At 41.3% G+C, this 26,226-nt stretch overlaps 1 protein-coding gene across 2 annotated transcripts in view; it reads left to right on the top strand.

The window, feature by feature from the left end:
• Window positions 1-26,226, top strand: part of LOC117439114 (protein NLRC3-like) — a 33,052-nt gene that overhangs the window by 1,452 nt on the left and 5,374 nt on the right. Inside the window, exons 2-5 of one of the 2 annotated variants that reach the window (XM_034074865.2) lie at window positions 543-677; window positions 20,905-21,140; window positions 21,325-23,134; window positions 23,895-24,068. In XM_034074865.2, the coding sequence (XP_033930756.1) occupies window positions 553-677; window positions 20,905-21,140; window positions 21,325-23,134; window positions 23,895-24,068 (2,345 nt within the window). In that variant the 5' untranslated portion in view covers window positions 543-552. The remainder of the gene's footprint in view (window positions 1-542; window positions 678-20,904; window positions 21,141-21,324; window positions 23,135-23,894; window positions 24,069-26,226) is intronic. The other variant, XM_034074866.2, reaches the window with a different exon arrangement.

Genomic DNA, 26,226 nt, shown 5'->3' on the forward strand with positions numbered 1-26,226 from the left:
TCTCAGAGGTGACTCGATTCACTCAACAGCATGTCCGAGTGCAGTGCATAGAAATACACCATGCCCAAGGCGGGCTAAACAGTTCATCGTCTCCGTCTCTACTATTTCTCTCCGAGTGCATCGATGAGGAAGCTGCCATCCGTAACCAGTGTGCCTGGCTCGTGATTTACCAGTGTTTGTGCTGCCACGCACACAATGTTTCAAAGTGGTTTCGATGTTGCCCTTTATTTGTGTATGTTTGCGATAAGTGTGCGTCTTTACGCAATGCTGTTGGCCTCGCTGTTTGATATATATTGTGCCGCAGGCCCGCAGCACGTGACGGTTTTGTGGGCCCTCCCAAGAAAATCATAGGCCCTCCCTTTAGATTTGTTCTGGCCCGGGTCTGGGTTTAGGGTTAGGGTAAGGTTAAGGGTTAGGGTTAGGCATGTGTTGGTTATGGTTAAGGTTAGGATAAGTCTCCAGGAAATGCATGTAAGTCAATGTAATGTCCCCTGAAGTGATGTATACATGGTATGTGTGTGTGTGTGACTGGTTTATCTCAGACTGGAGAAGATGAGTGATTTAAAAGATGAGGAAGAGGACAAATCTTCAGTCTCCAGCTGTCTGTCTCTGAAGAGTGTCCGGTCTATGACTCCACCTCCATACTTCAGTAATGAACCTGGACCCTCAGACACAAAGTAAGAGTTTCTACTGTAAATTGACCTGAAGAGGATTCTGTTTTGATGTAATCTAATATATTAAACTGTTCTTTAATGATATCATGTAATAATTCCTTAAATTTATTATAGCTCTTTTCCAGATGCTCAAAGCGCTTTACAAATACACATTACACATATCATACATATGCAATGGTCACCACTGTGGACAATACCCACAGGAGCAAGTTCAGGTGAAGTGTCTTGCCCAAGGACACATGTGAGCAGTTTGTAAAGGGAAAACACAGCAGAGTAAGCTAAAATTATCTAAGGATATTTCAATATGCAATTATATTATCATTGTATCTGTGTATAACATGGTTTTAAATAGCAAAAATGTTTATAAATACTGATTTAAAAACGATATATATTGTCCAAAACATTATTTACCAAATTGGGCATGTCTATGATATGTCTTTTTAAGATGTTTATTAATAATAGTGATAACCTGGTGAGCTGGTTGTGTTTAGCATTAGCAGATAAAACAGAGTTTTGTGAAATCACATGTAGAGTCAATACAAAGACCCAGATCCGTGCCTGGCAACACGAAGGAAGTGAAGATGTTAAATTCATATCACTTTGAGTGTGGACTTACACAACATCAATTACATCAATAACAATCACATTAAGAACAACATAATAAGATTGAAACATTCAATCACAATGATTTATACAGCCAATCACAATAGAAAAATCATCTCTCATCAGTGTTTGGATCATCTTTTGTCAAAAACATAATAATGAACACACATAACAGGTAGCAAAAATATTAAAAATATATTATGAAATTAATCCAGTACTTGAAACATCATTGTAGGTCTTTCTGTGCATGGATAATACATTAAAGAGTAGTGTTATTAAGCCTGATTGCTGGACGATTAAGGATATTAACACTATCTGTGATAATAGTAGAAATATCTTATTATTCAATACTTTATAATCTGAAAATATTAATTAATTAATTTTGTTTAGTGCGAAAGTGTAATCTGATCCGGCAAACATATATGAATCACCACTATTCAACACATGTCTGGTCATTGGAAATATAAAAACATTAATTGTACATCTGTAAACATCCAAGATATAAAATCAATTCAAAGTTCATCTTTGTACGAGAGCTGGAAGAACATGTCCTTCAGTCTTTCTGACTCGTTCTCCTCCTCTCTTTATGACAAAGAGTGTCTGGTGTGTAAAGGCATCCTGATACTGTAGATTAGCACTGTGGTGCTGATTGGCTCAAACTCTTCTTCATCAGAGCGCCATGTGTCAACCCCCCAATTGCTCTGCTTTTGTGTGGCTCATTCAGTGAGCACTGTAGTTGATCCCCCAGTGAAACGGAGGCTCATCTGCCTGCATTCCTTCTGCTATCTGCTTGAGAGCAGTGCAACTGCGTATTCCAAGTGGCGCATCCAGGTTTCCCCCCGTGATGGGAGAGGTTAGGAAGACATCAAACTCCTCCAAGAAACAAGGAACCTTGTATGAAGCCTCTGAAGCCCTCGCTCATCCTGCAGGGTTGTCTGCTTGAGCCCACCGAGCAGAAAGATGAAGAAGCATCCCATCTCCTCAGAAAGTTGGATATAACCCCTTCTCAATGATTCTAAATGTTATATTAATTCACCATTTACCGTTTGATAAAATATTAGTTTATCAGAGATATATATTTTTTTCTCTTCCATAAAACAGAAATAAATTACCCAATATAAAATCAATTACTCAATATAATTGACTCTTCCCTCCCTTTTCTTACATATGTCACATATGAAATAATAACTATTTAAGCATGGTGTAGTTTATAATCTATTACTCGAGAAGACTCAGTATCACCTGTGTGCAGCTTACAAAAAAACAATTGTGAGAAACATATATGAAGCAGGAAATTGATACATTTGTTGAAAAACAAAGCATATCTGATTTGGGAGGAAAAGCTTCATCCCCCTTAACATCTGAGTCACTACTGATGGCATAGCATGAATGATATTGGGTGTCTGAGGGTGTTATTACTGAGAAATGTCAAACAAATTCAAAACCTTACATTTGAAAACAGGTTGGCATTCCTCCACTTAAGGTGACGTTATCATTGGAAACAATAAAAATGAACTGTTTTGACGTAGAATCTATAAATTGAATCGTTAGAGCAGAACAGAATGGTTGTATTGTAGCCTGAGTTTCGTGCAGCCTCTAGTTTTACCAGGTGGAAACATGGTCCATATAATGTGAATACATGTAGAACTAAGAGGCCCCTGACATTAGGCCTATTTTAAAAATAGTAGAGGCTTTTAACAGCTTGCCAACTTACAGGCATCCTCTGCATAGCAGTATGAATAGCCTTACATTTTTTTTTAAAATACTCTGTGGTAACGAGAGTCATGTATCTGAACCAAATGCCCTAAGTGAAGCCGTTAGTCTCATCTGACTGACCCAAGGGTTGGTGCTGGTGTGACAGGGAGGCTTCCAGGTGTTCAAAGCAGATGTCAAACTTTCAGTTCATGGCTCAGTGGGGGGGAGCAGACCCACGTGAGACAGTATCAACAGCTGTAATGTTCAGTTTGAGGAGCGTCATTCTCTCTGGGAGCAGGAAATGGTGTCCATTCTCGGACCAGACCATTAATGTCATTTCATGTAGAGCAGCCATAGCATCTCTGTGACTGCACTCAGCCGGACTTTAGCAGGGCAGAACTGGGTGACTCTTAGTGAAGCCGTCCAAGGCCATAGACAAAATGGAACCACGTACCAACAAAAGGGACACAAGGTCATCAATGTCTCTATTGGCAAGGCAAGGCAAGGCAAGGCAAGGCAAGTTTATTTATATAGCACTTTTCAACACAAGGCAATTCAAAGTGCTTTACAAAAAATGAAAGACATTAAGAAAATGGCATTTAAAATCAGTCATTAAAAAGAAAAGCTAATAAAAGAAACATTAAAAGAAAAAGTTACAGTGCAGTCTAAGATATGAATCGTTCAATTAAAAGCAGCGAAACATAAAAAGCAAAAATACATGGATAAAAGTTAAAGTGCAGTCTAAGATATGAATCGTTCAATTAAAAGCAGCGACAAAAAGAAAAGTCTTCAGCCTGGATTTAAAAGTAGTAAGAGTTGCAGCGGACCTGCAGGTTTCTGGGAGTTTGTTCCAGATATTTGGAGCATAATAACTGAACGCTGCTTTACCATGTTTAGTTCTGACTCTGGGGACAGAAAGATGACTTGGCTCCAAAAACCATTACCTCAGTTTTATCTTTGTTTAATTGGAGAAAGTTCTGACACATCCAGTCATTGATTTGTTCAATGCACTTACTCAGTGTTTGAATTGGAGCATAGTCTCCTGGTGAAATTGTTACGTAAATTTGTGTGTCATCCGCATAGCTATGGTAACTTATTTTGTTGTTCTTCATTATCTGAGCCAGTGGTAGCATGTAGACGTTAAAGAGAAGAGGCCCCAAGATGGAGCCTTGAGGTACCCCACATGTCATATTTGTCAACTCAGATGTGTATTTACCTATAGAAACAAAGTTGTTTCTGTCCTTTAAGTAGGATTCAAACCAATTTAGAACTGTTTCCGAAAGTCCCACCCAGTTTTCCAGTCGGTCTAGTAATATGCTGTGGTCAACAGTGTCAAACGCAGCACTGAGATCTAATAATACTAACACTGAAGTTCTGCCACTGTCTGTGTTTAAGTGGATGTCATTAAAGACCTTTACAAGAGCAGTCTCAGTGCTGTGGTTTGGACGAAAGCCTGACTGGAACACATCAAAACAGTTATTTAAATGCAAGAAATTACTCAACTGTTGAAAAACAACTTTTTCAATGATTTTACCTAGAAATGGGAGGTTTGATATGGGCCTGTAATTGTTTATTACTGAAGCATCTAGATTATTCTTTTTTAAGAGCGGTTTAATGACTGCAGTTTTCAGGGCCTGTGGAAAAATACCTGAGTGAAGAGATTTGTTTACTATATGAAGTAGATCTGAGGCCATGCAAGGCAAAACATCTTTGAAAAATCCTGTTGGAATAATATCAAGGCAGCAGGAGGAGGATTTCAGAAGTTGTATAATGTCCTCTATGTTTTTATCATTAATCTGATGGAATTGTGTCATGGTGTTTGAATTGATGTTAAGTGGACACAGAGACAACACATTTGCTGTTCCTGATGCAGAGGCACTGACTGCTTGTCTGATTTTCTGAATTTTGTCAGTGAAGAAGGAGGCAAAATCATTGCACGCCCTGGTGGATAGAAATTCATTGGCTACTGACACTGGGGGGTTAGTTAGTCTGTCGACGGTAGGAAACAAGGCATGTGCGTTGTTTTTGTTTTTGGTAATGATGTCAGAGAAGAACGATTGTCGTGCGTTTTTCAATTCCAAATTATAAAGGCCAAGTCTCTCTTTATAGATTTCAAAGTGAACCTGGAGATTTGTTTTTCGCCACCTGCGTTCAGCTTTTCGACATTCTCTTTTTTCTGTTTTCACGGTCATGGCCTTTCTCCATGGAGATATTTTCTTGCCAGACACTTCCTTTACCTTAGTTGGAGCAATGGCATCTATAACATTTTTAATTTTTGAATTAAAATGATCAACTAGCTCATCTAACTGAGATGTTAGCAGGGGCAAGTGTGGAAGAAAAATTATGAGTAAACATTTCCCTAGTATTTTAAATATCGCTTTGTGGTTATCTCTTTTTGAACATTTTTCTGAACAGAAATAGAGCTCTCAAAGAAAACACAGGAATGGTCAGAGAGTGCAACATCAGTCACCACAACCTTAGAGATATTCAGACCCTTTGAGATAATTAAGTCCAGAGTGTGCCCCTTATTGTGCGTGGGCTCCGTCACATGCTGAGTCAGTCCATAGCTACACAGCAAATTCTGTGGTGTTAAATAGTGTAGATTTTTCAGTGTAAATTATTTCGAGTTGATAAGTGTTGATTTGGGTGTTCTTTTAACACTTGCAGTGCTGAAAAATCTCTAAGGCCGGTGTTCTTTAAGGGAGTTGATTGCATGCACTCGTTGGAGTTAATTACACTTCCAGTTTTAGTGCGCCTTTTTTCTTCATCTCATGGCGGAGAGCAACCTGTGTCTGGAAGGGGAGCCTACATTATTTCAAAAAGATAAGGACCAGGTATATTCAATCATTTATGCTGATCATTTTTGTATTAAAAGTATGTATAAACGTCACGTCGGGTGTGACTCAAATGTGTCAAGGCTGGTGTGGAGGCTTTTGCTCGTATGACTCTCACTAGTATTACATTGCGCAAAGTCATGTGTAATTTCCATGCAGCCATGATGACCATAAGCGGGAAATCAGGTGGAGATGAGTTGCAGCTGTGTTAAGGCCCTGACACACCAAGCAGTCACCAGAGGACTCGCCGACGCCGGCTGTTGCGTCGCCGTGTTCTCCTGCGTCTTGGCCATGTGTCGCACAGGAACACACCGCAAAGACTTCAGTGTGTGAGTGGCAATAACTCTCCTTACCAGCAGGCGGCGGTAGTGTGTATTCGTCATTCAAAAGAGGCAACAACCGGAAGACAGAGAAGAAGAACAGACCGTGATATAAACAAACAACAAATAGCGTGTGCGTTCCATTTTCACTCTCGTCCATCGAAAACATGTTTCGTGCGGCACTGGAGCTTGATTTGGGTTCTGCCCGCTCTGTATTAATGTCATGTTGACAGGTTATCATCATGTAGGCGTTGATAAAAGCTCATTCTAATGTTGTGTTATGTGTGTATGAAGGTGCGAAATAAAGTGTTGCATTGCCTATCCTGCTATTTGTGTTCTTTTAATCACACAGCGATAAGAAACAATAACAATGTGCCTACATAACTGTCAGTTGCAGCCCTAGCATTAGTATTGTTTATAGTAACAGCTACAACATTAAAATACCTCTAGGCAGATTGAGGAGGATAATGGGAGAATGAACAGAGAAACATCCATCTGAATAATAATAACTTTATTTGTATCGCACCTTTCATACAGGGGATTGCAGTTCAAAGTGCTTTACATCAGTAAGAAATAAGATATAAAATCAGTGTAAAATGGTATAAATCAACACTCCCAGTGTAAAGCAATAACACAATTTAGTGTTAAAAATGGTTATAAAACAACACTGTCAGTGTTAGATAATTAACACTATTAAAGAGTTAAAACACTTTCCGAAGTGTAACTTTAACTCCCAATTGGTGAGGATTATATAAACACCAAGTAAGTGTTGATTTTAACTCTATAAGAGTTAAATTAACACTTACGATTTTGCTGTGTATCAAGAACACAAAACAGTTATTTTGCCCCTCTGTCCTGGGGGTTGTCAACATGGATGTTAAAATCACCAACAATGACTAGACGGTCAAAGTCAATACACACTATACACAACAGTTCGGTAAAATCATCAAAAAAGCTTGCACAGTATTTAGGTGGTCTATAGATATTTAGGAACAGAGCTCGAGAGGAGCATTTCAGCTGAAGGGCCACATATTCAAAAGAATCAAAGTTTCCATACGATGTCTTCCTGCATTGAAGGGAATCATTGAGCAGAATAGCAACTCCACTCCCTTTCTTATGCATTCTTTCCTGACTCATAAAACTAAAGTTGGGAGGTGTTGATTCGATAAGAACAGCTGCACTGTTATTTTGTTCAATCCAAGTTTCTGTTAAAAACATAAAATCGAGATTGTGCTCAGTGATAAAATCATTGATTAAAAATGTTTTTCCTGCCAAAGACCTGACATTTAATAAAGCTAGTTTAAGTTTGTTAAACACACCATCAGTCAGGTTTTTTGTAACAAGCTGTGGCTGACATGGAATCACTGCTAAATTAGATAAACTCACACAAACGTTTGAGCGCTTCCTGTATCTAAGATGATTCACCGCTCTTAATCTATTACCTATCAACACAGATACCGGCAAAGCTACAGGCAGGCAGGGCCCCGGCATGTCCTGGAAAGAGTTGAGAGTGCCATACGCCCTTGAGCCTGGACCCAGCAAATATCAGTTTGCAGCGTTTTGTACACACACATCCCTATCAGGCTTTGAAGGGGAAGGAGGACCCACCACCCTGCTCCTCTCATCATAGGAGGGCAGGGTGAGGGCTACACTGTAGAAAGGGGGGTTTGGAAATCTGCTTCCATCTTCCTTGTATTGTTTTGGTTTGGATGATTGTGGTAGGCATGGTGATGAAGCCGGGGGAGATGGTGCGCATCTCTGCTTCGGTGATTTTGGTGGGCGTTGTTGAGGGGCGGGGGTAAAGGACTTACTGCCAACCCTGCGTGTCGCCTTCATGCGGTCATCGAACTCCAGGGGGGTGGGCGAGGGTAAAAGGGTGAGCGGAGAGTAGAGAGAGCTGGGGGATGAATGAAGAATATCCTCAAAGGCGTTGACAGGGAGGGTGACGGGCAGTGGAGACTCCTCCATTTGTGTCATAGGTCTCCCATAATCAGAACATTCCTCAGGCATAACAAATTAGTGGAAAAAAAAATGTGGAACACTACTCCATCATCATGTGAAATGTTGAGTTAATCTAAATAATTACTTATGGGTTGAAGTCAAATTAACATTAGAACTAAAGTCAGTCAAAATTGGACTTGCACGGATCAGAATCTAAGCAATACACAATTTTCCCAGCTCTGTAACGAAAAGGATAACAAGATTAGGTACGTTATAGGAGTGTTAAAACACCCAAACATGCACACGTATCTTATTCTAGTAGAGATTAGAGGACAGGTCTAATGTTGTGAACACAATTATCAAGTCAAAGTTATTTTATTTATTCTATGTTATCTACCACATTTAATTTAATAATTAATCTTGAATTACTAATAACTTTAAAGAAGGGAACAATTTACAATGTGGATAAGGTGAATACTTATCCAAAGTGTGTGTGTGTGTGTGTGTGTGTGTGTGTGTGTGTGTGTGTGTGTGTGTGTGTGTGTGTGTGTGTGTGTGTGTGTGTGTGTGTGTGTGTGTGTGTGTGTGTGTGTGTGTGTGTGTGTGTGTGTGTGTGTGTGTGTGTGTGTGGGTGTGTGTGTGTGGGTGTGTGAACAGCTTGTCTGCCCAAGGTTTAAAACATTTGTGACAGCAGTGAGAATGTTATGAGAACCAATATGTTGGTATATGGTATTTAAAATTGGGCTTGAGTAGAACCCCTGGATCTGGCTTCCAACACAAAGTGATACTGATCTCTGTAGGACTTGGAAGTGTCATGATTCAAAGTGTGGGCCTGTGAAAGAGAGGCCCTTAGAAAACAACTATCTATTTTTTAACTGTAATTACTTATTTTAAAGAGATTGCAACATTATACTTTTTAAAGAATTGCTCAATTAATCTAACACATTTATTATGCACACAATAAAAACTTCAACAAATATATTGATCCTGGCTTAACCAGCGACCTTTACTCTGTTGTTCATAAGCTCGGTTTCAGAAAACTTGTCAGTAGTTTAATTACTACTTTTTATTTTTATTTTTTTTACTATTTTAATTTTAGTAATGTCTATAGACCAATTGGTTGATACTAGAAATCATTTGAAGCAGTTTAATAAAGAATGTTAAACTATTTTTAAAACTGTAATTGAACTTCAACTTATATTAATTATCTGATTCCAGTGGCCAGTTGGAATAGATAATCAACAAAGTTTCCATTTTGCAGTGTGACGAAGGTAACTTCGTCACTGTGAACTGACGGCTTCGGACCTGGTAACTCAGCACTTTGGTGAACAGTTTTGCACTTTATGAGCGCGATTGCACAGTACCGTTTGGCATGGCATATTTGCACATTTTATATAATTTATACTAATTATTGAGAGAGTATTTATTAAAGGATTAAACCGTATTAATTGAAATGTCGTCTGGCAGGTGCTGGTCGGGTCCTCGGCTCCGCCTGACAAGATAGGGGAGTTAGCGAGAGCGCCGAAAGTGTTTATGCTGGTGTATAATGACAGCGGTTAAGAATAATCCGGGTGCAAATAATATGTGGGGGGTGTAGACATCATAGTGTTAAGTGGCATTAATTGTACAAGTGCTGACTGCGTTTAGTTGGGTGTGTACTTCTGTTCAGTTATATGTTTCTGTTTGAAAAGTGTTCCCCCTCCCATTATGTCTGTTGCTGGATTGTGTGCACCTGGGGCCCTGTGTTGTCTCCTCCCCCCTCACCTGTGTCTAGTTGCTGATTAGTGTGTGTGGGTATTTAGGCTCTGTCTTTCCTGCCCTATGTCCCATCGAGTAGGCTGAACCACCACGTGTGTCCGTTAAATATTTCGTTTCTTGTTTCCATACGTCCAGTTTCTTGTGTTTCGCTGAAACACACAACATCACAATTGGTGTCAGAAGTGGGATTGACCAAGCGAGGAGGAGAAAATTACGAGAGGAAAGAAGAGGGACCAAAGAGAGGGACGAAAGAGAGGAACCGCGGCTGGGGGTGGCTATGCCTGGAACTGACCAGGGGGCCACGGCTGCTGAAGCAGCAGGAGACGCAAGACAAGCAGGAGGAGCACGAGAGACAAGCGGGAGGAGCAGCGTTTGCAGGCCGAGGAGGCGGACCCGGACCCACGAAGAGTCGACAGAACCTGGGTCGTGCTAGAGGCAGACCAACGCCTTACAACAGGCCAAAACAGCTTCCGGATAAGTGGCAGCACGACATGTTTGACAACGGCTTCACTGGCTTCAGCGGCCCCACTGGAGGTGGCGGCGGCATTGAAAGCGGGTGGCTGACTGGTTGTCCCGAAGCCGAGACTTTTAAGACACTGTGCTTCCTGGGGAGAGGGGTAAGGAAATGTGACGAAGGTAACTTCGTCACTGTGAACTGACGGCTTCGGACCTGGTAACTCAGCACTTTGGTGAACAGTTTTGCACTTTATGAGCGCGATTGCACAGTACCGTTTGGCATGGCATATTTGCACATTTTATATAATTTATACTAATTATTGAGAGAGTATTTATTAAAGGATTAAACCGTATTAATTGAAATGTCGTCTGGCAGGTGCTGGTCGGGTCCTCGGCTCCGCCTGACAAGATAGGGGAGTTAGCGAGAGCGCCGAAAGTGTTTATGCTGGTGTATAATGACAGCGGTTAAGAATAATCCGGGTGCAAATAATATGTGGGGGGTGTAGACATCATAGTGTTAAGTGGCATTAATTGTACAAGTGCTGACTGCGTTTAGTTGGGTGTGTACTTCTGTTCAGTTATATGTTTCTGTTTGAAAAGTGTTCCCCCTCCCATTATGTCTGTTGCTGGATTGTGTGCACCTGGGGCCCTGTGTTGTCTCCTCCCCCCTCACCTGTGTCTAGTTGCTGATTAGTGTGTGTGGGTATTTAGGCTCTGTTTCCCTGGCTGTTAGGGGAGGTAGTGTGTGTGAGATCCTGGCGGCTGTGCTCATGTGAACAGCAGATTGAGGCTGTGTCATGTTTGTGAGTAATAAATGCCCACACCGGCTTATATTTGAATTCTCTGCCTCTTTCTCCTTGCTTGGTCGTGCCGCTCAACGGTCAGCTTCACATGCAGCAACAGCGCAAAAGGTTTCAACAACAATTAGTATTATGTCTGAGTCTAGTTCTGTCTTATCTGCTTTGTTTTGCAATGTGTTCAATCCAGTACGTTTCTTATTCATTATTACCATACAATACATAGATTTAAGAATATATGAAACAAATAATACAACATTGACCTAATTGAGCAGACAGATTTTGCAACCCTGATCTCCTCAGGCAGGTCTTTACGACGAGCAGTGATGCCTCTGAGGGTCTCGGGGCGCAGGACGGGGCATAGGGTTTATACAAGGTCACAAACATATCTTAACATACCAGCAATACCATTTAAGAATGGATTCTTAAAGCAATATAATCTTATTTTCTTCTTACACCTACAGCGCACCCTGAACAGTGGGCTTCTTGTTTACATTTTCCTCTGCACACTCAGATGCAGGACATAAAAACACTCTTTTGCTATTTATTTTCATTTTGCAGCACATTTATACTACCAGAATGTTGCTTTACATCTTTATATTATTTATTTTTCTCAAGTCATTTACTTTTGGTGAGATAACTAAAGTTTAGTTCATTTTACCCTGGCTGTGGACGGATTCATTATTAGTTATTACTAAACATACACAAGACGGCGGGTAGACAAACCAATATAGACCCCCCCCCCATACATACAAACAATCAGACAAACAAACATGAACTCGTAATAAACACCAGCGTGACAGCAAAGTTCATCCAGCTCAATTTAGTCCGAATTAAGAGGTTTCAGAGGGTGTAGGGAATTATCTCTAGTGGGGCGCCTTGACTCACGCGTCCACCCTTGTATACAAGTGCTAAGATCGTGCCTGAAGACCGTCCAAAAGAGATAACTAGCTTATCCTCTTGCGACAACCACTACTCCATCAGTGGCGCTATGAACCCCCGACCAGAGAACACAGACTTTTTTCCGCTACCCTTTCTCTCCAACAACAGCACGGTTGACTGTAGTCCTACTCGACCAGCCTATACACTTGCTATCGAGTTCATCACAACGATAAAACAGTTTTGTTCTACACTTGCTTGCCACTACCCACCCGTGATCAAATAGCCTATCATTTTATGTATGCACCCCGGACCGCCACCAGCTCCTCTAGCCATTTATAGGGAACTGTGGCGCATCGGGTGATGCACCCATCTCGCGCTGCCCCGGCCTTGCCAGCAATGTAGAAGATGGTCACAAACAACGAGTGCTTTTAGACCATCTCGTTTTTAATAGCGACGGCGGTGGTGTGAGTTAAAGCTATAGACAAAAAGCTGTGACTTTCTCCCTCTCAGCTGCACTTCTCCAGCCACACAGATACGGGGAGGTATTTACACACACACCCCGCGCTACAGCTGGAGCCGTGTTTACAGAGGCGATGGGAGTAATATCTCCGGCTGCTTATTTTCAACTGCTAGTGTTGGCCGCTGAAACCCCCAGAATTCGGCGATTCGTTCAATACAAATCTTTACATTGCTTTCCTACAGAAGCTCCACTTTACTGATGCCTTTCTTTAAGGTTTCTCTAAACATGAGCTGTGCATGCTTGTATGGCACTTCCGTCCCGAGCAGCATACACAGAGGAAATCAGCCAGGACTGAGTCCCCAGACACTGATCCCCTGGGTTTATTATCCCCAAATGTTCATTAACCCAAAATGAAACACAGCCGCTCAGTTTCACAGGTAATTTTAGGATACCGTCAATCACAGATTCTGGTAAGGCAATGTCCAAATGTAGATTTGAAATGACACTTACCAGTTCTGAAGATTTGTTAGTATCCTGCCGACAACGCCAACTTGTAAGGGAAACTTCTGTGTAGCAATGCAGTGGGAGTCACCGACTCAGGAAAGAGACACGGGAAGAGCTGGAGCTTTGATGTCAAACACTGATGGTTTATTTGGAGCTTCGGCCGGAGAATTCACATCACAAGTCACAGCAGCCACGATCTGACTGCACGGTAGAGTTGCCACGTCAATCCTGAAGAACTCTACCCCAGACCCATGTATTTAGCTAGTTCAGAGAGCATCATCAACATGCTGCATAATAAGATAAAATCATAACACCTCTATCAGCTGACGCCAACAGGCAGGAACATAGAATCATAACACCTCTATCAGCTGACGCCAACAGGCAGGAACATAGAACCATAACACCTCTATCAGCTGACGCCAACAGGCAGGAACATAGAACCATAACACCTCTATCAGCTGACGCCAACAGGCAGGAACATAGAACCATAACACCTCTATCAGCTGACGCCAACAGGCAGGAACATAGAATCATAACACCTTTATCAGCTGACGCCAACAGGCAGGAACAGGGAGACAGAACACTGAGAGCACAGCAGCCAAGGTTACGAGGTGCGTGTGCTCAGTCAGGACAGTTTGAACTGATAAACTGGGTCAAAGTTATGGGCCTTGGAAAATATTTCCCCAACAACTTGATCTATCTAAATCAGTTACATTGACCCGAAGACACATTTTTTTACATTTATACAAGTAAAACTACATTTTGCTTTAATCCCATGTAATTGTAGAATGAACACAGTCTTCCTTTGAAGATGTATAAGTCAGGTGTCTTGAGTAGTCAAAATTACCTACAAATCATTGGACACATTTGTAAATATTATTTTCCACTTGTTGCCATTGTGAGTCTATTTGTATGCAGCTCTGCGTGATTTTGTGGCTACAATTCAGACTAATACGCTACCAGAGGTGGAATAAGTACTCAGATATTGTACTTGAGTAAAAGTACAAGTACTCAGATCTTGTAGTGAAATTATAAGAACTCAGATGATCTTGTACTTAGTAAAAGTAGAAGTACCAGAGTGTATACTCTGTCACAGTAAAAGTCCTGCATTCAAAATGTTCCTCAAGTAAAAGTAGAAAAGTATTATCATCAAAATATAGTGAAAGTTGCGACAGTAAAAGTAGTCATTGTGCAGATTGGTCCATTTCAGAATAATATATATGATATGTTTTATAATGATTGATCATGAAAGTGTTCTCAAAACTGGTAAAGGTGCAGCTAGTTTGAATGCCTTTGTATACTGCAGGGTAGCTTGTAGATTTACTCCAGGTGGAACTAAAGTCTGATTTAACACTTATATTTCACATCATTCATCCACATCTGTAAAGTAACTAAAGGGATTAAATACATGTAGTGGAGCAAAAGTACACCATTTACCTCTGACTTATGTTTACTGCCAACCTAAAAGTACCTCAAAAATAGTAATCAATAATGTATTGAAAAGTTATATGGCTGATTGTTTTATAATCTGTGGGACGGGTGGTGCAGTGGTCTGTGCATCCGATCATCAGATCAAGGGGGAGTGCTGGGGAACTCCAGTTCGAAACCCGCTCCCGCCGCCACTGCGTCAGGCGGGAGGCCACTGTGTCCTTGGGCAAGACACTTCACCCGGATTTGCTCCTGTGGGTATTGTCCACAGTACATGTATAATACCAATGTACCCATTGTGTACTATACATTGTACATTGGTATTATACATGTACTGTGGACATGTAAAAAGCGCCTCGATGACCTCGAGGCGTGAAGATGGACGGTGTGGCGCAGTGCGCTGTGCAATGATCATCAGATCAAGGGGTGAAACCCGCCGCTGCTGCGTCTGTAAAGCCGGTGGGTCCTTGGGCAAGACCCTTCACCTGAACTTGCTCCTGTGGGTATTGTCCACAGTTTCTGACCATTGCATGTATGATGTGCAATGTGTGTATATGTACACATAATACTATATGTAAAGCGCTTTGAGTCATTGATAATGCGCTATAATAAATGTAAGGAATTATTATTATTATTATAATGGCTCAGCCAGGTTACATGGGAGGCCTAGTCTACGTACAGATCACTAATTTTGAAATATTAAACTTAGTTTTCTTTTCTTTAATTGTTCATCCTCGTGTAGAAGGCTATCACGAAACACACATTTGGTTGTTTATAGCATAAAGAACATCTGATTTAATGTGAGGTAGGGAAATAATCATTTGAGTATGTGTATAAATATAAACAGCTGTAAGATGCTTGAAAAGCTGGAAAATGCACCTTGAAAATGCTTGAAAAGTGCTTGAATTTGACTTTGGAAAAGGTGTAAGAACCCTGTTAGAAGGACCATTGTTTCTCCAACTGTGTGTGACCCAATTCAGAAACACACCAACATCCCATGGCCTCTTCTAATATCTGGAAACTGTAATCAAAGTATAGTTTATATTGAGAAGGTCCAAGAATTGACATAATATTTCCTTCTATTAATTAAGCTTTCTAGATCATAAAGAAAACTCTTACAGACAACCTACTGAGTTCTGCCCTTGAAAGCCCAAAATGACTTTCTGAAAAACACTTATCAATGGGTAATTATTTTTACTCAAGGCAGAAATCACAGGCTGTACTGTACCTTACCTACTCAAAAATAGCCCAAAAAACACCTTTTGATAGCACAAAAAGTGGAAGAAAAGACAATTGCGCTAATCTACTCTACTTAAATGGAGACATCATTTAAAAACATCAGTATGCTTAAGAGGAAAACATCAATTTGTCCCATTCAAGTTTAACACACCTCCTATATATCAGGTGACATAAAAATGAATATACCAGAAATACGCTGTATTAAATCTTCTGCTATAACACGTTATTTTAATACTTCAGTAGATACAGGGAACATGTGCTCCTCTGGGTGATGAATCCAGACAGGATGCTCTCTGGTTTTATGATAATGTGAATTGTAAGCTATCTACCTGATCACAAGGGTATATTATATAGACCTTTTTTAAATATTAAACTAGAATTTGCCCCCTTGTTGTACCTTTGGTGAGAATCAGCTCCACTAATGTAAAGTGCAATAAAGCAGTGGTTCTCAACTGGTGGGTCGCGGACCTGTTTCGAGTGGGTCGCAGATGTGTGAGTGAAGAAAAAAAAATTGAAAAAAAGTCAAACTTTTATTATGAAAACTTCTGTCATGTAGTGATCATCTTCTCAATAAAAACATCTTTGCACGAGTCTTCTGGCCAATCAGAATCAAGATAGTTGCCGGAAGTCCCCATGGAGAATGACTTTGCAGTTGAACTATTCTTTATACATCCATGGGTACAACTTCAGATACAAATGAACACATAATGAAATATGACCTACGGTTTGATGATTGACAGGTCACAGAACAATGGGAGCTATCTACCCTTACCCACAATTTAAAGTAATTCACAGACTATCTCCTCTTTATTCTTCTCTCTGTGAGGAGCAGCAAGTTCAGCTGTCAGAACAAAGTGAAAAACAAAAAGTGGCATAAAATATTATTAATATGTTGGGTAGTAATTTCATTTTTCATTTCAAACCTTTATTTATACAGATAAAATCCCATTGAGATCATTGATCTCTTTTCCAAGGGAGACCTGTTCAAGTAGTTCCACATGAAACATAAAAGCATAAACAGAACAACAAAAGGACATCATCCAGCATCATTTACATAGTTATCCACATAAACAGGTACTAATAGCTTCCGATTGAGTAGCATCCAACCGAGCTTTAAAAACATTTAGTGGCACCAGATTGTTCAGTTTCCATTTAATTTGCAGACTATTCCAAGACAGAGGAGCTGCGCATCTAAAAGCTGTCTTCCCTAAGACAGTCCTAGCAGTTGGCACATTTAATAAAACCACAGCATTCTATCTCAGGCAGTAGCCACTTACAATTCTCCGTGAGATCAGGGAGCAGATATAAGATGGAAGTTTCCCTAGCATGGCTTTGTATATAAAAATGTACCAGTGACTGAGCCTCCGTACAGTTAGTGAAAGCAAACCAGCCCTTGCATACAGGGTACAGTGATGGGTTAATGCTTTACAGTTTGTCACAAATCTCAGTGCACTGTGATACGCAGCATCTAACTTGACCAGGCAATTGGCAGGTGCATTCATATAGACCAGATCCCCATAGTCCAGCACAGGTAAAAAGGTCACAGTGACTAGCCTTTTCCTGGCCTCAAGCGAGAAACAGGACTTGTTTCTGAAAAAGAACCCTAGCCTAACCCTCAGTTTTTTTAGCAGGTTATTGACATGAAGTTTAAAAGAGAGACAATCATCAAGCCAGATACCAAGGTATTTGTAACAGGCAACAACTTCAAGTTTTGTTCCTTGCGTAGTTACAATATCTAAAACAGGCTCTGGTGTCTTTTTAGCTTTAGAAAAGAGCATTACCTTGGTTTTATCCACATTTAAAAGAAGCTTTAATTCAGAGAACTGAGTCTGAATAATGTTAAAAACAGCCTGTAATTTAACACCAGCCTCCTTAATGGTGGGACCTGCACAATACATCACAGTATCATCCGCATAAAAATGTAAAGTAGCTTCATCCACATTATCACCTACACTGTTAATATATATGGAGAATAAAAGTGGTCCTAAAACAGAACCATGTGGTACACCATTAGAAATGTTTAACCACTCAGAAGACAGTCCATCAAAATGAACACATTGGGACCTTTCAGAGAGGTAGTTCACAAACCACCCCACTGCAAGGCTGGATATGCCAATACTGAGCAGCCTCTGCTTTAAGATGTGATGATCAACGGTGTCAAACGCTTTGGAAAGGTCAATAAACAGAGCTGCACAACTCTGCTTATTATCTAAAATACTAGTAATGTCATTCACCACTTTCATTGTGGCAGTGATGGTGCTGTGTTGCTTTCTGAAGCCTGACTGATGTTTAGACAGGATGTCATTTGTACATAAAAACTCCTTTACCTGTTCACTCACTAGGCGTTCAAGAACCTTAGCCAGAACTGACAATTTAGAGATGGGTCTATAATTGTTTAATAAGGTGGCCTCCCCTCCTTTCAGTAAAGGCAAGACACTTCCATACTTTTGGAATTGTATTTGTGCTGAGGGAGAGGTTAAAAAGAGAAGTAAGAGGTGGAGCAATAAAGTCTGCAGCTATCTTTAAAGAGAAAGGTTCTAAGTTGTCCGGGCCAGCCGGTTTCCTAGGATCTAGCTTAGATAAGGCTTCATGAACAACATCAACAGTAAAAGGGGTAAAACTGAAAGGGTTTTCCAGACCACGTTGTTCAGAGTCACAGACTGTGGTGTTTACAGAAGCAGAGTTAGTGACAGAATCAAATAGAGAACCGCAGCACACAAAATGCTCATTAAAGCAATTTAGCATAGTAGCCCTGTCCGATATAAAGCCAGATGCTGTGGTAAGGCACGGAGGTAGCTCATTACGGATCTCACCGGTTGATATCGATTTTATTGCTTTCCAAAATTTCCTAGGATTATTTAGGTTTTCTGTGGTAACTGACAAATAGTACTTCGACTTTGCACTTTTGACATTCGAAGTGAAGCTATTCCTTAGCTGCCTAAAACGCAGCCATTCTACCTCTGAGCCTGATTTCCTAGCCTTTGCCCAGGCCTTGTTTCTCTCATGAAGGAGACTGGACAGTTCAGCAGAAAACCAAGGATTGTCTCGTCCCTTTACTCTAAATGTACGCAGGGGTGCATGTCTATCAATGATCTCCATAACACCAAGATAAAAATAAGACCATGCGGTTTCTACATCAGCACACAGATCCATTTTACCCCAATCAAAATCAAACAGATCATGCACAAAACCCTGCTCCACAAAATGTTTTATGTCTCTCTTGATGATAATGGGAGGTTTAACCTTTTGGACCTTAGTGTCCCTAATTGTGGCGACAACACAGTGATCGCTCAGATCATTTGCAAATACTCCCACAGATGAATATTTATGGAGAACATTAGTTCAAATGAGATCAATTAGGGAGGATTTATTAGGGGACTTAATGTTAGGGCGAGTAGGACTGTCCACAATCTGAGTAACATTCAATGAGATACAAAGGTTTTTAAAATCCTCTGACACTGCAGTTAACCAGTCCCAGTTAAAATCTCCAAGTAGCACTATGTCCTTGTAGTCTAGTTGTGATAAAAGATTTGCTAGTGAAGACAAGGAGTCTTTGCCAGCTGAGGGGGGTCTGTAGCGGCCCACCACCATGACCTGTTGACCCTTTGCCACTTCTATATTTAAGGCTAAAAATTCAAATTGCTTACTGATCGATTTGGAAACTAATGTGGTTACACTGAACTTATTCTTAACATAAATTGCAACGCCACCACCTTTATTAGGCCGGTCGGTATGATACACATTAAAACCATTTAAGGCAATGTCAGAGGCCAAAATAGATTTGTTTAGCCATGTTTCTGATAAGACAATGACGTCAGCGTCAGTCGATTTTGCCCAGATACGGACAAAATCTAGTTTACCTAACAGACTGCGCACATTCAAGTGGATGAAACCCAACCCAGACCTAGCTTTAAAATCAGCAGGAGTAGCGATCTGACTACTACTACAGGGCGGACCAGGGTTAGGTTGTACATTTCCTGACAGTAATAACAACAAAAAAAACAGGCATCTTTTCCTCTTAAATGACACACATACATTGTCATCTCATTTAGAAACACCGGAAAAGTCTGTGAGAGTGTGATTAGAGCTTAAGAAGCAGTCCTGAAGAACCATCATCGCAGGAAAATAAAAAAGACAAACATATTTTGTCGAGCAGATTGTCTGTGACAAGGCAACCGGTAATTGTTTGAGCAACACATCCGAACCTTTGCAGGGGATGCCCACTGCGGGTGGCAGAACAGACCTGAATCCAGTAGTCTTCTCAGAATGACTAGAGATCTTCTCATAGTCCAAAGCAGTTAACAGGCACAGCAGAATCCCGATATGGGCCATTTTCCCAGACCAGCAGAGCATCCGGATAGGCGTGCAAGCAGGCCCGAAATGTGGAGGCGCTCCGTTCTCCTCGCGATATCCCCGGTGCAGAACCTCCTCAGTACAGCAGGATAGGCGAAGCAGGACCAGCTCGAGGCGTAGAAGCGCTCCGGTCTCTCAGCGATATCCCCGTGGTAAAACGTCCTCGGCACCGTAGAGCACGACAGGTGGAGCAGGTGGATACAGGCCTCCGCTACAGCAGGTGTAAAGCAGGCCGCAGCCCGAACGCGAAGCCGCTCCGGTCTCTCCGTTACGCCCCCCGGGGTAAAATCTTGCCAGGACAGCAGCACACGACAAGTGGAGGCAGGTCCCTGCCACAGCACAGCTGGGCAGGTGGAAAAAGGGGGCCCAAACAACAACGTGCAGCCGCTCCGTCTCTCCGCGACTTCCCGGGAAAAACCTCCCCACAACAGCACAGGTGTACAGGTAAACCTCCTATCCACACGACGGAAGAGAGGCAGCCCTGCCCCTCACTTTCCACGCTCCGTGAGGCGGATGAGAAAATGTGCTCCGCTCGCGAAAATGCGCTCCGCTCGCTCTGATCGACGAGTGTAGAGTGACGACGAGTTTACAGAGTGACGACACTTCTCTGAAGTAATAGATTTATTTTCTTCTCGGAGTGTACCAGAATGCGTAGTTTATATGTTAGTATTTCTAAAAATCTCCTGGGGGGACCCCCTTCTGGGGTTGGGTTTCCAGCATGTCTCGTTTTTCACGTGTGGTGAATTGTGACTTTTTATTTTATACAGTTCAGCTTTGATTCCATCATCTCATTAAAAGCATTCTTTAGTTCTGTGAAGGGATATATGCACTGTACTTCACTTTAATTAATAATGTATGCTGAAAAGCGTATATATTGCAGCACTGACAAAGGAAAAAGTGGGTCCCGAGGCCTGACCAGTTGAGAACCACTGCTTTTAAAGGATGTGTTTATCTCCACAGAGGGAAGAGGAAGAGTGGTGTTCCTGTGGAGGAGCAGCTGTCCAGCTGTGCTCTGTGTCAGGACGTCCTGAAGGATCCAGTCTCTACCAGCTGTGGACACTGGTTCTGCAGACAGTGCATCACCTCATACTGGGAGCAGAGACCTCCATCAGGAGACCCCTCCTGTCCCCAGTGTGGGAAAAGATCCAGAACCAGAGCTAGTCTGCAGACAGCCAGTCAGACCAGCTCTGTACGAGGTAAGACGCCGAACACATGCAGTGTCTTATTCTTCTTCCTGGTTCATTTTTTATTAGGTATTCTGTTGTAGAGCATAGACATTCAAATGTTTATAAAACATTTAAACTCAGTCTGTTTTTATTAGTTGATTGTTGGATTGTCAAAAGCATTTTCCTGATTCTCTCCTGTTCCCTTCTCTTCCAGCAGAACGTGGCCTGCAGGAGGTTTTAGATGAACATCGGCTCAGTCTGAGGAGGAGATGTGAACGTGTGACTGAAGGAACTGATGAAAGTGAAACCCTCCTCAACAGGATCTTCACTGAGCTCTACATCACACAAGGCCAGAGTGAAGAGGTTAATACCCAACATGAGGTGAGGCAGCTGGAGACAACTTCCAAGAAGATGACCCTCCATGACACTCCAATCAAGTGCCAGGACATCTTTAAAGCCTTACCTGACCAACAGACTCACATCAGAGCGGTCCTGACCAACGGAGTCGCTGGCGTTGGAAAAACCTTCTCAGTGCAGAAGTTCACTCTGGACTGGGCCGAGGGTTTGGAAAACCAAGATGTCAGTCTGGTGATCCCGCTCTCCTTCAGGGAGCTGAACCTGATCAAAGATGAGCAGTACAGTCTTCTCAGGCTGCTCCATGTTTTCCATCCAACCTTACAGAAGGTCACAGCAGAGCAGCTGGCTGTCTGTAAAGTGCTGCTCATCTTTGACGGCCTGGATGAAATCAGACTTTCTCTAGATTTCAGAAACAAGAAGGTTGTGTCTGATGTCTCACAGCAGTCCTCAGTCAACGTGCTGCTGACAAACCTCATCAGGGGGAAGCTGCTTCCCTCGGCTCTCGTCTGGATAACTTCCAGACCTGCAGCGGCCAATCAGATCCCTCCTGAGTGTGTGGACAGGGTAACAGAAGTACGAGGCTTCACTGACGCCCAGAAGGAGGAGTACTTCAGGAGGAGATCGAGTGATGAAGACCTGTCCAGCAGAATCATCTCTCACATCAAGAGCTCCAGGAGCCTCCACATCATGTGTCAGATCCCAGTCTTCTGCTGGATCACTGCTGCAGTTCTGGACCGCATGTTGACTACAGACCAGAGAGGAGAGCTGCCCAAGACCCTCACTGACATGTACTCACACTTCCTGCTGGTCCAGACCAAGAGGAAGAAGCAGAAGTATGAAGAGGGACATGAGACGAGTCCACAGCAGCTGACGGAGGCTGACAGGGAGCTTCTTCTGAAGCTGGGGAGGATGGCGTTTGAACATCTGGAGAAAGGAAACATCATGTTCTACCAAGAAGACCTGGAGCGCTGTGGTCTTGATGTCACAGAGGTCTTGGTGCACTCAGGAGTTTGTACAGAGATCTTCAAAAGAGAGAGAGTGATCTTCAAGAAAACAGTCTACTGCTTTGTTCATCTGAGCATTCAGGAGTTTCTGGCTGCAGTGTACATGTTCCACTGTTACACCAACAGAGACACAGCGGTACTGAAGGACTTCCTGAAGAAAGACTGGCCCTATAAGATCAGTAAAACCAGTGATCAGGATTACCCATCCCTGGATGTCTTCCTAAAGGGAGCCATGGCGAAATCCCTCAGAAGTAGAAATGGCCACCTGGACCTGTTTGTCCGCTTTCTCCACGGCCTCTCTCTGGAGTCCAACCAGAGACTGTTAGGAGGCCTGCTGGGTCGCACAGACAACCGTCCAGAAGTCATCCAGAGAGCCATCAGCAACCTGAAGGAGAAGAGAACAAAAATCTCTCCTGAAAGGAGCATCAACATCTTCCACTGTCTGACAGAGATGAAGGACCACTCAGTACATCAGAAGATCACAGAGTTCCTGAAGTCAGAGAACAGATCAGAGAAACTCTCTGAGATCCACTGCTCTGCTCTGGCCCACATGCTGCAGATGTCAGAGGAGGTTCTGGATGAGTTTGACCTGGAGAAGTACAAAACATCACAGGAGGGGAAACAGAGACTGATTCCAGCTGTGAGGAACTGCAGGAAGGCCAAGTAAGTCCAGATGTGATTAACTTTATAAACTAATGTGGATACGGAGTTTAATTATTCAAATAAACACAACAACATTTCTGCTGTTTAAATACTGAGAGCAAAATAAACCAACACTGTTCTTCTATTTATAATAATAATTAAATGGAACCGTTCCTCTCGTCATATTGAGTGATGGAGGCGACATGTCAAACACATGAAGGACTTTAGAGGTTTCTCAGCAACACCACACAGCAGGACTTACAGTTATCAGTTATTATTACTTTCTAGTAGTTTCTTTATCATTAAACAGACACGTTTTTATCACAATGTATTAGAGTTTAAAATAAGATCTATATCATATCCCACCAATACCAGAGTTATGTCTTAATAATACTGATATAGTGAGAACATCTGATGGTATTCAGTTTAAAATATTGAAACTTTATTGGTTTGTTAATTGTGTTTGTGTGCACAATACATTTTCAGATGCTCAGAGAAGCCAAAACATCCATCATTCACATCTAAATATTAATTAACATTTAAATATGTAATATGTAATTTCTGTTTCTTTTGGTAACAGTGAGTGAAAGCAGGAGCACAGACATGTGATCAGATCATACTGACAACACATTAAACTCTATTATTATATATTATTATATATAAAATGGACTAACAGCAAATCTCAATCAGAACATATGTAAAATATTTTTTCATCAAATGCCTGAGGTCATTATGTTTCCTCTTTGTATAAACACCTGTTGTAATATATGTGTTATTATAGACTTATTAAATGTGGACTCTCAGAGGCTCACTGTGAAGTCGTGGCCTCAGCTCTGAAGTCTGACCCCTCCCATCTGAGATATCTGGACCTGAGTAACAACGATCTGCAGGATTCAGGAGTGGAGCTGCTGGTTTCTGGACTAAAGAGTCCAAACTGCAGACTGGAGACTCTCAGGTCAGTTCACTGACTGAACTTCATCTGTTTGTGTTTATCATTTCTGAATGTGAAATAAATACATTCAAATAATTTTGCTAATGACTGAATATTGATCAGAATAACAAAGAGAAGGTGAATGTGTGAGGGAGAGTGTTTGAGCTTCCACAGACTCACTCTGTGCTCCATGAGTCAGTGGAGATGCTGTCAGTACTGATGAGCTGTGAGGGAGATGAAGGAGTTGTTAAACATCTGATCAAAGTTAAAGTTCCAGATTATCAATGGATTGTTTCTGCGTCATGACGACATTACTCAAATGTGGGCGGGCTTTACACCCACGGGCCAATCAGAAACGCTGATGTCTGAAACAATGAGACGTAGGGCTGCTCAATTAATCGTATTTTAATCGCGATTACGATTATGGCTTGCAACGATTGCGAAAACAACGTAATCGAAATTAAACGATTATTTTTTTATTATTACTTCTTTTTTTTATATAATTTTTTTTTGGGGTTTCAGTTGAATTATACTTAAAGTTCAGGGTAATCAACTGTTAAAAAACATACTGTTCACATTTTTTTCTCCAATAAATGGATGGAATGGATGGAAGTCAATGATAAATCGCATTTAATAATCGCAATTACAATTGTTGAACCAAATAATCGAGATTATGATTTTTGCCATAATCACAAGCCCTAATGAGACGTGTTCTAGAAGTAATATGGTCTGTGTTGACCATTAGCATGGCTAACACTAACCTGTACTGGAGGAGAGTATGTGTAAAGAAGTAGGAAATAAAAAAGGAAACTCACTTGTGGTAGGGCTGTACACGGATATCCGAATATTCGTTCGTTGGAGGTACTATTCGGGGGTTTCAATTTCGTTATTCGGATATTCGTTTTGTTGTTGTTCCCGTTTTTTTTTTTCAAATTTGAATTTATTGAAATCCTCCAATATCAACGTAAGAGCTTGTGCCTCTTCGGGGGGTGCTAACACTTAACCATAAAACGTTATCGTTTACTTTCTCCGTCTTTATATGTAGATATTATTTTTACTCCGTTAATCTCCGTCACGTTGTTTCCAAAGCAACAACAACTTCCTGTCAACTGCGCTAACTCTACTTCAAAATAAAAGCATGTCCATAAATAGGAAGCCAAGCCAAATTACACTTAAGATATACAACTGCAACGAAAGTAACAAACACAATGCGATATCCTTTTCAATTTCAAAAGAACACAAATTGGGTTACATAACAAATAACTATAAAACAACAATACTGTAGAATAACAAAATGAATGCCGTGAAAACACCGAAATACACGTGTTGAAGCGGTTCACTGCAGATTACTACGCCCCACCCCCCGGGGCCGAATATTCGCTGCTGATTACTACCGAATATCCGGTACCCGAAAAATGGTATTCGGGACAGCCCTACCATTGTGGTATACCTGGGAGAGAAAAAGAGTTTGAGCTCCATACTGTTTCAGAGATAATCCTTGATGTGGTTTGGAACATGATATGGAGTTTAATCACGGCAGCATTTAGCTGAGTTTCTGCTGGGAGAATTCTGATCAGGCATTAGCTCCACCTCCTTTTTTTTCAAGCTAAGGACCCCGAACCTGCTCTTCAGAGGGATATGAAGAATTTCTAAAATGCATGATCTGTTTGGTATTTTGACCTAAACACATCATAGACATGTTTTTATATATTTTTATATATCTGAGAGAATATATGCCTACAAATAGCATGATAGGAGAACTTTAAAACCCTGTTTAACTCTGATCAGATTATTAATTTTATATTTACACTCTGACGGAAACCAACAGAATCTAATATAGTTAAATGCAACAGTAAGGCTATTTTTATCATCGTCAACATGAATATTAAAGTCACCTACGATAATTACTTTATCTGTTTTAAGTACCAGAGTTGATAAAAACTCAGAGAATTCTGATAAGAATTCTGAATAAGGACCTGGTGCACGGTACACTGTAACAAATAAGATTGGCTGCAAAGTTTTCCAGGTCGGATGCGTAAGACTAAAAACGAGACTTTCAAAGGAGGTATAATTTAATTTTGGTTTAGTATTGATAAGTAAACTTGAGTCAAAGATTGCTGCAAACTCCACCTCCTCGGCCCGTGCCTCCGGCAATATGAGTGTTGACATGGCTGGGTGGAGT

Source organism: Pseudochaenichthys georgianus, chromosome 23 (genome assembly GCF_902827115.2).
Source record: "Pseudochaenichthys georgianus chromosome 23, fPseGeo1.2, whole genome shotgun sequence".
Taxonomy (NCBI): Eukaryota; Metazoa; Chordata; class Actinopteri; order Perciformes; family Channichthyidae; genus Pseudochaenichthys; species Pseudochaenichthys georgianus.